Source organism: Papio anubis, unplaced genomic scaffold (genome assembly GCF_008728515.1).
Source record: "Papio anubis isolate 15944 unplaced genomic scaffold, Panubis1.0 scaffold173, whole genome shotgun sequence".
Taxonomy (NCBI): Eukaryota; Metazoa; Chordata; class Mammalia; order Primates; family Cercopithecidae; genus Papio; species Papio anubis.
This window is the reverse complement of record NW_022161724.1, coordinates 101785-113980: the sequence shown is the minus strand read 5'-3', so window position 1 is coordinate 113980 and position 12196 is coordinate 101785. Positions and strand designations below refer to the sequence as shown.

Genomic DNA, 12196 nt, shown 5'->3' with positions numbered 1-12196 from the left:
AAAAAAAAAAGCAGGGGTTGAAATCCTAGTCTCTGATAAAACAGACTTTAAACCAACAAAGATCAAAAGAGACAAAAAAAGGCCATTACATAATGGTAAAGGGATCAATTCAAAAATTAGAGCTAACTATCCTAAATATATATGCACCCAATACAGGAGCACCAGATTCATAAAGCCAAGTCCTTAGAGACCTACAAAGAGACTTAGACTCCCACACAATAATAATGGGAGAATTTAACACCCCACTGTCAATATTGGAAAGATCAACGAGACAGAAAGTTAACAAGGATACCCAGGAATTGAACTCAGCTCTGCAACAAGCAGACCTAACAGACATCTACAGAACTCTCCACCCCAAATCAACAGAGTATACATCATTCTCAGCACCACATCGCACTTATTGCAAAACTGACCACATAATTGGAAGTAAATCACTCCTCAGCAAACGTAAAAGAACAGAAATAACAACAAACTGTCTCTCAGACCACAGTGCAATCAAATTAGAATTCAGGATTAAGAAACTCACTCAAAACCACAAAACAACATGAAAACTGAACAACTTGCTCCCGAATGACTACTGGGTAAATAATGAAATGAAGGCAGAAATAAAGATGTTCTTTGAAACCAATGAGAACAAAGACACAACATACCAGCAGCTTTGGGATACATTTAAAACAATGTGTAGAGGGAAATTTATAACACTAAATGCCCACAAGAGAAAGCAGGAAAAGATCTAAAATCGACACCCTAACATCACAATTAGAAGAACTAGAAAAGCAAGAGCAAACAAATTCAAAAGCTAGCAGAAGGCAAGAAATAACTAACATCAGAGCAGAACTGAAAGAGACAGAAACAAAAAACCCTTCAAAAAAATCAATGAATCCAGGAGCTGGTTTTTTGAAAAGATCATCAAAATTGATAGACCGCTAGCAAGACTAATAAAGAAGAAAAGAGAGAAGAATCAAATAGACGAAATAAAAAATGATAAAGGGGATATCACCATCGATGCCACAGAAATACAAACTACCATCAGAGAATACTATAAACACCTCTATGCAAATAAATCAGAAAATCTAGAAGAAATGGATAAATTCCTGGACACATATATCCTCCCAAGACTAAAGCAGGAAGAATTTTAATGTCTGAGTAGACCAGTAACAGGCTCTGGAATTGAGGTGATAATTAATAGCCTACCAACCATAAAAAGTCCAGGACCAGACGGATTCACAGCCAAATTCTACCAGAGGTACAAAGAGGAGCTGGTACCATTCCTCCTGAAACTATTCCAATCAATAGAAAAAGAGAGAATCCTCCCTAACTCACTTTATGAGGCCAGCATCATCCCAATACTAAAGCCTGGCAGAGACACAACAAAAAAAGAGAATTTTAGACTAACATCCCTGATGAACATCGATACAAAAATCCTCAATAAAATACTGGTAAACCCAATCCAGCAGCACATCAAAAACTTATCCACCACAATCAAGTTGGCTGCATCCCTGGGATGCAAGGCTGGTTCAACATATGCAAATCAATAAACATAATCCATCACATAAACAGAACCAATGACAAAAACCACATGATTATCTCAAAAGATGTAGAAAAGGCCTTTGACAAAATTCAACAGCCCTTTATGCTAAAAACACTCAATAAACTAATGGAACATATCTCAAAATAATAAGAGCTATTTATGATAAACCCACAGCCAGTATCATACTGAATGGTCAAAAACTGGAAGCACTGCCTTTGAAAACCAGCACAAGACAAGGATGCCCTCTCTCACCACTCCTATTCAACACAGTGTTGGAAGTTCTGGACAGGGCAATTAGGCAGGAGAAAGAAAGAAAGGGTATTCAATTAGGAAATGAGGAAGTCAAATTGTCCTTGTTTGCAGATGACATGATTGTATATTTAGAAAACCCCATCATCTCAGCCCAAAATCTCCTTAAGCTGATAGGCAACTTCAGCAAAGTCTCAGGATAGAAAATCAGTGTGCAAAAATCACAAGCATTCCTATACACCAATAACAGACAAGTAGAGAGCCAAATCATGAGTGAACTCCCATTTACAATTGCTACAAAGAGAATAAAATACCTAGGAATCCAATTTACAGGGGATGTGAAGGACCTCTTCAAGGAGAACTACAAAACACTGCTCAATGAAATAAAAGAGGACACAAACAAATGGAAGAATACTCTATGCTCATGGATAGGAAGAATCAATATTGTGAAAATGGCCATACTGCCCAAAGTGATTTATAGATTCAATGCCATTCCCATCAAGCTACCAATGAGTTTCTTCACAGAATTGGAAAAACACTAAAGTTCATATGGAACCAAAAAGGAGTCCGCATTGCCAAGACAATCCTAAGCAAAAAGAACAGAGCTGGAGGCATCACGCTACCTGTCTTCAAACTATACTAAAAGGTTACAGTAACCAAAACACCACGGTACTGGTACCAAAACAGAGATATAGACCAATGGAACAGAACAGAGGCCTCAGAAATAACACCACACATCTACAAACATCTGATCTTTGACAAACTTGACAAAAACAAGAAAGGGGGAAAGGATTCCCTATTTAATAAATGGTGCCGGGAAAACTGGCTAGCCATATGTAGAAAGCTGAAACTGGATCCCTTCCTGATGCCTTATACAAAAATTAATTCAAGATGGATTAAAGACTTAAATGTTAGACCTAAAACCATAAAAACCCTAGAAGAAAAAGGAGACAATACCATTCAGGACATAGGCATGGGCAAGGACTTTATGACTAAAACACCAAAAGCAATGGCAACAAAAGCCAAAATCGACAAATGGGATCTAATTAAACTAAAGAGCTTCTGCACAGCAAAAGAAACTACCATCAGAGTGAACAGGCAACCTACAGAATGGGAGAAAATTTTTGCAATCTACTCATCTGACAAAGGGCTCATATCCAGAATCTACAAAGAACTCAAACAAATTTACAAGAAAAAAACAACCCCATGGAAAAATGGGCAAAGGATATGAACAGACACTTCTCAAAAGAAGACATCTATGCAGTCAACAGACAAACGAAAAAATGCTCATCATCACTGGTCATCAGAGAAATGCAAATCAAAACCACAATGAGATACCACCTCACACCAGTTAGAATGGCAATCATTAAAAAGTCTGGAAACAACGATGTTGGAGAGCATGTAGAGAAATAGGAATGGCTTTTATACTGTTGGTGGGAGTGTAAATTGGTTCAACCATTGTGGAAGACAGTGTGGTGATTCCTCAAGGATCTAGAACTAGAATTACCATTTGACCCAGCCATTCCATTACTGGGTATATACCCAAAGGATTACAAATCATGCTACTATAAAGACACATGCACACGTGGCCGGGCGCGGTGGCTCAAGCCTGTAATCCCAGCACTTTGGGAGGCCGAGGCGGGTGGATCATGAGGTCAGGAGATCGAGACCATCCTGGCTAACATGGTGAAACCCCGTCTCTACTAAAAATACAAAAAACCAGCCGGGCGTGGTGGCGGGCGCCTGTAGTCCCAGCTACTCGGAGGCTGAGGCAGGAGAATGGCGTGAACCTGGGAGGCGGAGCTTGCAGTGAGCCGAGATCGCGCCACTGCACTCCAGCCTGGGTGACACAGCGCGAGACTCCGTCTCAAAAAAAAAAAAAAAAAGACACATGCACACGTATGTTTACTGAGGCACTATTCACAATGGCAAAGACTTGGGACCAACCCAAATGTCCAGCAATGATAGACTGGATTAAGAAAATGTGGCACATATACACCACGGAATATGGAATACTATGCAGCCATAAAAAAGGATGAGTTCATGTCCTTTGCCGGACAAACTATCACAAGGACAGAAAACCAAACACCACATGTTCTCACTCATAGGTGGGAATTGAACAATGAGATCACTTGGACACAGAGCGGGGAATATCACACACCAGGGCCTGTTGTGGGGGTGGGTTTTGGGGGAGGGATAGCATTAGGAGAAATACCTAATGTAAATGATGAGTTGATGGGTGCAGCAAACCAACATGGCACATGTATACCTATGTATCAAACCTGCACATTGTGCACATGTACCCTAGAACTTAAAGTATAATAACAATAAAAAAAAGTTTATTAATACAATAGTTGGTTTCTAATTCTCTTAATACAACATATTTAAATGGCAAGGAAAAAATGAAAGTGCTTTACTTACAGTTGATCCAGGATGCGGCGGATTATCAATGAGTTTTACCACATTTTGTCTTTGTGTGGAATCAAGAAAGACATCATCCCAGTGTCCTTTCTCAATTAATTCCTTGAAAATAAATTTATAATCATAACTATCAAAATATCCATTATACAACAAATAAATATATTTATGTTTCAGAAAATATGACCATGTTTGAGTGAAAAGAATACATTACCTTTTTAATTTTGGAGAGTTCAGTTACTGCTTGCTTATTTCCAGGTTCCAGAAGTAAAACAGTTTCGAAATCTAAAGTGAGTTTTTTAAAAATATTACAACATAGTTAAAATGTGGAGTTTTCATATTTGCACGTACATTCATGATCCATTCAGTTGGTAATCACATTTTTAGCTCAAGAAGTTTTACTCGGATTACTAGGAAACAGGTGAGCTATAGTAAGAACCTTTACTGAACACTGTCGTAGTTGTTTTATATGAATTTTCACATAACCCTCACTACAATCCCACTTTAAAGGTGATAAAACTGAAGCTCCTAGAGGTCATCTAACTTAGCAAAGTTCACCAAGTAAACAAATGACAGAGTAACTCACTAAATGTAAAATATTAATAGATTAAGAGAATTACATACAACAAAGTATTACTCAGCCTTAAAAAGGAATGAAATTCTGATACATGCTCCAACATGGACATTATGCTAAGTCAAATAAGCCAGAGGCAAAAGGACAAATACTGCATGATTCCACTTACACAGGCTATCTAGAACAGTCAAATTCAGAGACAGAAAGTAGAATGGAGGTTACCAGGGCTAGGGGGAGAGGAGAATGGAGAGTTATTGTTTGAACTGTATAGAGTTTTAGAATGGGATGATGACAAAGTTCTGGAGATGGACAGTGGTGATGGCTGCACAATGTAAATGTACTTAATGCCACTGAGCTATATATTGAAAAATGGTTAAAATAATAAATTTAATGTTACTTTTTTTTTACCACAATAAAAAAAACACTGCTGTAGCTAACAGGCTTACAGAGAAACTGCCAGATTTTTAATGCACATACCAGAAAAGAACAGAGACTGAAAATCACTTATCTAAGTACTGATCTCAAGAAGCTAGAAAAACAGCAAATTAAACCAAAAGAAAGTTGAAGGAATAAAATAAAGAGCAGAAGGAAATTAAATAGAAAACACACACAGAAGAACCAAGTTGGTTCTTCGAAAAGACTAACTCAATGAATACCCTAAAAGACAAGATCATAAAAAAAAGAAAAAAGAAAAAAAAAAAAACTTGTATCAAGAATTAAAATGGCATCAGATCTCCATTATCCTCCATTCCCTACCTGCTGATAAAACCACTGCTCAAAGAGTTTAAAAAAAAAAAAAATTCAATCACTAACAGAAATTCTTGAGTTTGCAGGATGGCAGATAGGAAAAAATACAATTTGCTGAAACAATGAAACTTCCTCTGCTCGCTGGGATTTTAAAAAAGAAAAAAAAAACAACTCCTGAAATCGGTTGGAACCAAGATGGCCAAGTGGAGGTTGCACAAAAACAAGCTTGCTGATGTCATAGCCTGAATTTCCACCAAGTTCTACTAACTACCCCAAATTTGCATCTGCAATCCATTAGTTAGCATGAAGAGACAGTTACATATGCCCAAAAGCTTTTCCCTTTCCTTCCACTAATTACCTGGTAATTCCAGTATCCACCTTCCTAAACCTTTTCTAATAAAATTACTGCCTTAACGCCAGGACAAGGAGACAGACTTGAGTTTTGATTCCTGTTTCTTTGGGAGTCAACTTTCAATATAAATAAAGCCTTTTCTCAAAAACCTGGTGTCACAGTATTGGCTTCAAGCACATCACGCAGTGAGTCCCTTTCGCTCAACAACACTGATTCCCTTCCTTTTCATTCTTGTCTTTTTATCGCTTTTTCCATTTTCACCTATAATTAAAATTTTTCATTAATGCTGGCTGGCAATTAGCCAGAATGTATGCTACTAAACAAAAGATAATCTGGTACACTGCAGAAGCTGCATTCCTCCAAATCTATTCATGATCTAAACTGTGGAAAGAAAACGTAACTCCCTAAGTTCAATATCTTTGAACCACGGGTAAGTTACATGAATCTCTACTTCTAAAACTTGGGCACTCATCAGGATGACTGAGTGCCAGCTGTTATAAAGTCTTACCTTGTTTTGCCTCATTTAGCTTTCCCAAAAATGTTCTTGCAGTTCCTCTTCTGGCAAAAGCTTTAGAATATGAGCCATCTAATAAAATGGCTTGTGTGCAGTCTTTTTCAGCTTCTTCGTATCTATTGAACATGATAAAATTACTGACTGGAAAAAAGGCAGCTTATGGAAAAATGTCATATAAACTAAGTTTCTAATTTTAAAAGCTTGTATATAATTTAAATCACTAACTCCTAAATCTGTGTTTGAAGTGGAGAACTACTTTATAAATTTTTTATTCTCACCAAATCTTGGAATCATTTGGTGAGGAGGGAGAAGGTACCAGATTGAGGGAATGTTAGGAGAGTATGCTGGAGCAATGGAATAATAATGCAAAAGTATGACTAGGGCAGACAAAAGAATACCACTGCTGGCAGCCTACCTCTTCTCCAAGTCTCAATATGCACAGGTACTACATTAGAATTTTAACTGGCATTACTTTTCTAATAAAACTTTATTAACATTTACCCACAGTAAACTTCCCATACTCACAGAAAAACCAAAAAATGAGAACTTGCTATGTATGTGATAGTATATCATCTAATACTTTGCATAAATACTACTCAGCCATGCAACCAGAAATCAATTCAGACTTACAGATTTACTCATTACTGCTCTACAATAACAAAGTGCTTAAGAAGAGCTCAAAAAACGCCCCCCCAAAAAAAACCCAACAACAAAAATACCTGAGACATTCCCATATATTAACATGGCATTAATGAATTATTGTTAATTTCTTAGGAGTGCTAATGGTTGTCGTTATGCATAAAATATCCTTTCTTTAGCGATAAAACGTCATGATTTGCTTTACAATAATTCAGGGGGAAAATGCTGAAACAAATATGACCCAAAAAAGTATGGCCTGATAGAATTAGACGATAGACACATGGGGTTTATTATACTACTTTTGTATAAGTTTGAAAAGCTTCATATTAAAAAAAAAAAAAAAAACCTCCTGTAATTGCATTCTCCCCAAGGCCTAAATGGATGTCATCTTCCCCTCAAAACAAGATATCATATGAACAAAATCAGAATTTTGAATGAACTTAAACATCTCTGATTTATTTAACTCACTTTCCAGCAAGAGATAAAGAATGTATCTGTGTTCATGCCCTTATCAATGTATTTTCTACTTGCCTGATTATATCATTCAAGATACCCGCATGGCCCCCACACTTTTCAGGATAAAGTCAAACTGCTTTGGAGCGTAAAGTCAGGGGCCTGCCTGAGTATCTGGCCTTCTCTCTGCCACTGTCCCCTGCGGTAACAGCCATAATATGAACTACTCACCCTTTCCAGGTTGAGGTACCATCAACCTGCCTACTCCCATGTCTTTGAACCTGCACTAGAACACTTGACCTGTTTCCTGTTTTTTCACCTCACTAACTCATATTACTAGTTTAGATCTCAGTTTGGTTTGAACAATTCAAGATGCTTTCCATGAATTCCCCTGCCTGGACTCAGTCTATGCCAGTATTCTTCCCACCCTGAACTCCCATAGCATGTGTCCTTCATAGCATTATCTTAGCATATTTTCACAAATATTGGTCTCCTTTTCTGTCGCTCCCTGCAAACTTCGGGTTTCTTAAAAACAACTATACATTAGTATACTTAATACCTTCCACAGCGCCTAACAGAACACCTGATACATTTTAGCGCAATAAATGTTTGCTGAATAAGTAAATCAAAACATTTCCAACACCCAAATTCAAAGAAAATTTAGAAGATAAACGTTTAGGAAACCATTTTAATTGCATATTTAATTTCGTGTTCTATTGTACAGCTGAAGAAAACCCAGCAATTTTTCTTAAAGTCTGAAGTTGCCACAGAGGTAGATGATTTTTCTTTGAAAATAGACTCATGTAAGTCCTTTAAAATTGTTAAATGTCTCCCGTGCACTCCATTTGTAAACTGAATTTAGAAAAATCCAATCAACAAACATCTTTTAGGTGGTTGGAGAAAAAGACAAACTAATCAAAAATAGAAAAAAAATGGTGAGTGCAAAAAACTATCATCTCTGCCTAGCTCCTTAGCCGTGATTCCTTCTGATTTTCCGTTAGGTCCACTTGTCCTAAGTCTACTCTAGCTCTAGTGTCAATGCCACCCCTAATCACCATTAAGTGAACCCTCTACTAAATCAAGTCTTAATCTGGTTCCAGTTCCAGCAACCAAGATTCCACCTTATTTTTGTGACCAACTCTCAACTCTGTTTCCCAAATCTAATATCTAATACTATTGGGTTGTTTTCTTCTTATCCTATCTCTAAATCTATGCTTTACTCACTCTAAGAATAGGACCCAGATTTGTTCTTGGCCAGTCCTCTTCAAGGACTACAATGTAGGCCCAAACTTCTGTCCTTATTTCTGATTATCTTACTTCTTCAGCCTTTCTGAACCTAACCATCTACCAACCTACATTCCACAATTTGCCAGCTCACAGATACTCCATTACTGTAACTCAAGGATGTCTTGCTCATCTCCTGATGCAATCTACTAATGTAGACTATCACCTCCAGAAACCACATTCTCTAGGAATCCTCGTTGGCCTAACTAGGTGAATTCCTTCTTACTCCCTACTGCTACCCCACACACTAGTAGGTAAGACTGACTATACTGCTGGTTCTCATTAGCTCTAATTTGACACCGTTTGTAGAACCTCAAGCTATAGGACGGTTACCTAAACTAGGAGTAGTCCAAGATTGAAATGTTGCTTTTTTATGTTCCTCACAGAGTCCATAATACATAACAATCTCCACGCACAGAAAAAAATTCTGATATTAACTGTGAATCTAAAAGATAAACTAGAAAAAGATACAAATAAGAGTCATAAAGTTCTTTTAATTTAAAGTATACTCTGCTAACTTGGTATAATATATTCCACTAATATGATTATAAACTAAAGCAATAAAACTAATACAATAGATATCTTATAAATGCATATATAATCTCTCACCTATAAAAAGGTATTACTCTTAGCATTAATCAAACCAACGGACTCAGGCTTTACAATTTTTAAACCAATGCACAATTCTTCCATAGCAAAAATCAAAATTTTCATAAGCTAGCAAGAGAAGCAATGATCTTTACTCTGACTAGTCAACAAAAGAATCTATCTCTAATGATATCTATTGCTTTAAATGAGGTTAAATATATAATCAAAATTTATTTCTATGACAGGAGCTCCTAACCTGAGATTCTCTGGGGGATGTGAAAACTTGTTTAGGAAAAAAACCGTATCACTATTTTCACTAAACTTTAAATAAAATTTAGCTTTCTTTCAAATACAAACGCAAACAACAGTACCTATCACTTTGTCACCAATAAAAATCAGACATTTTGGCCAGACGTGGTGGCTCATGCCTATAATCCCAGCACTCTGGGAGGCCGAGGCATGCGGATCACCTGAGGTCAGGAGTTCAAGACCAGCCTGGCCAACATGGTAAAACCCCATCTCTACTAAAAATACAAAAATTAGCCAGGCATCATGGCGCACGCCTGTAGTCCCAGCTACTCAGGAAGTTGAAGCAGGAGAATTACTTGAACCCAGGAAGTGGAGGTTGCAGTGAGCCGAAATTACGCCACTGCACTCCAGCCTGGGTGACAGAGTGGGACTCTGTCTCAAAAAAAAAAAAGTAAAAATCAGATATTTCCGTATCGCATTACAACTGTTACTGGTATCTCAAAATATTGCTTATGCTCACCACTATTCAGAATTACAGTAAAAATGTAACCTGTTGCTTACTTGCATGTGATTGCAGTGTCTGGTTCATAGATACTCTTGTGACAAGGCTGGCAACCATTGGGCAACTCTGCCCTAGTAGTTATTCAGAAGCCAAAGAGCTAAGGCATGTGTTATCACATTGGAAATCTAATCATCTGCATTGCTTCAGGTATTCCCTGTCCACACTTGTTTGTTGATTAATAAGTGGAAGATGTTCGGGGATCATCCCAAAATTGTGTCCTTATTGAAACCTTACAATCATGTCTTTAAAATTTTTTTAACATTAACTTGTCTGTATTTTAAATGTAGTTTCAAATACGGTACAACGTGATTGCAAATAAGCAGCAGGTTAAATTTCTACTGTAATTCTGAAGAGTGGTGAGCATAAAACACAGCACTTGCCTGTATTTTAAATGTAGTTTCTCATTTTGAGGTGTGTTAATAAAAAAGCACATATACTACTATATCACAATTTTTAATATTTTCAAAACTATATTTTGATATAATTGGTTTCCTTTGTAATCCTAGTTGCATAGCTAAGCATTTAAAAATATTCTGAGAAGCGTTCAACATACAGCTAAAGGATCAGCAGTTTCAAAGACAGCAGTTCCCTTTTGTTTTACATGTATGTATATACAACACTTCCAGATAAGACTTTGCCCAAAGGGCTCTGAAGTTAAAAATAATTTTTAAATCAAGATTCAGAATACTATATATAAAGTAACTAGAGAAAAACTGGTAAACTGTGTAATGTCAGACTTAAAAGTGAGAATATATAGATATATAGATATATAGATAGATATATAGATATATAGATATTTTTTTTTTTTTTTTTTTTAGAGTCTTGCTTAGTCACCCAGGCTGGAGTGCGGTGGCGCGATCTCGGCTCACTGCAAGCTCTGCCTCCCAGGTTCATGACATTCTCCTGCCTCAGCCTCCCGAGTAGCTGGGACTACAGGTGCCCGCCACTACACCCAGCTAATTTTTTTGTATTTTTAGTAGAGACGGGGTTTCACCACGTTAGCCAGGATGGTCTCGATCTCCTGACCTCGTGATCTGCCCGTCTCGGCCTCCCAAAGTGCTGGGATTACAGGCGTGAGCCACCGCGCCCGGCCAAAAGTGGGAAAATATTAACAAGAACATCTACTGAATACACACCTTGTGCCTGGAACTATGTATACCACAGGTACATAAACACACACATACACATACACACTATTTTTCCCCTCTCATTTCACTTTAATTTAAATGCTCAAAAATATATCAATTAAATTTTAATTTACTTAAATTTACCATAAATTGGCATGTAAGCTAACCTAACATGCCATAATTGGTATGTTAGGTAACTTATGGTAAAAATTTACCAATTTATTGTAAATTTTTATCCTGAAAAGCACTAAAATTAACCAATACTTACTTCTGAATCTTCAGATAGGCCATAGCTCTGTTAGCTGGAAGAAGGGCATTAGCACCATCTGCTGCTATCCCTCGAGTATAGCATTCAATTGCTCTTTCATATTTCCCCTCTTTGAAAAATCCATTCCCCTGTTATTTTGTAGAGAAATATGGAGAATAAAAAAAATGCAAAAAAATTAAACGAATTCAAATCTTATGAAACACTGCAAGGATATTCACCAACAGTATTTCAGGAAAGAATATTGTTAAAAATCTGGCCCTTGAGACATGTTTTAGAATCTGTTGGTTTGGGTTGTTTCTTTTTTAATGGCATTATTGTTCTTTCAGTACTAAAAACAAAAACCATGTATACTACTATATTACTTTGCAGCATTCACTATTATTCCATTAATTACATACTACGCAAAGCTTAAATTTAAAAACCTATTTTAACAAAGGTCCAAATAATATACTTCCTTAAGTTACATTAGAAGCTGTACAAAAGAATTTCATAACTCAAATAAATTTTGTGAAAGAACACAGTACCAGAATCATAAAGCCCACTCTTCAATAACTTTAATATGCCCAAATATAAGATAAATTCAACTGTATTGGAATTTGTATACCTGATTTCACTATAACATTTACTTATAATCAGAGTCA

At 36.7% G+C, this 12196-nt stretch overlaps 1 protein-coding gene across 2 annotated transcripts in view; it reads right to left on the bottom strand.

The window, feature by feature from the left end:
- The window catches only part of RPAP3 (RNA polymerase II associated protein 3), a 43701-nt gene that overhangs the window by 13092 nt on the left and 18413 nt on the right, over positions 1 to 12196 (bottom strand). For both annotated transcript variants that reach the window (XM_009180579.4, XM_021922248.2), the window contains exons 9-12: positions 11556 to 11683; positions 6380 to 6501; positions 4413 to 4483; positions 4202 to 4303 (exon numbers count right to left, since the gene is read on the bottom strand). In XM_009180579.4, coding sequence (XP_009178843.2) covers positions 4202 to 4303; positions 4413 to 4483; positions 6380 to 6501; positions 11556 to 11683 — 423 coding nt within the window. The remainder of the gene's footprint in view (positions 1 to 4201; positions 4304 to 4412; positions 4484 to 6379; positions 6502 to 11555; positions 11684 to 12196) is intronic.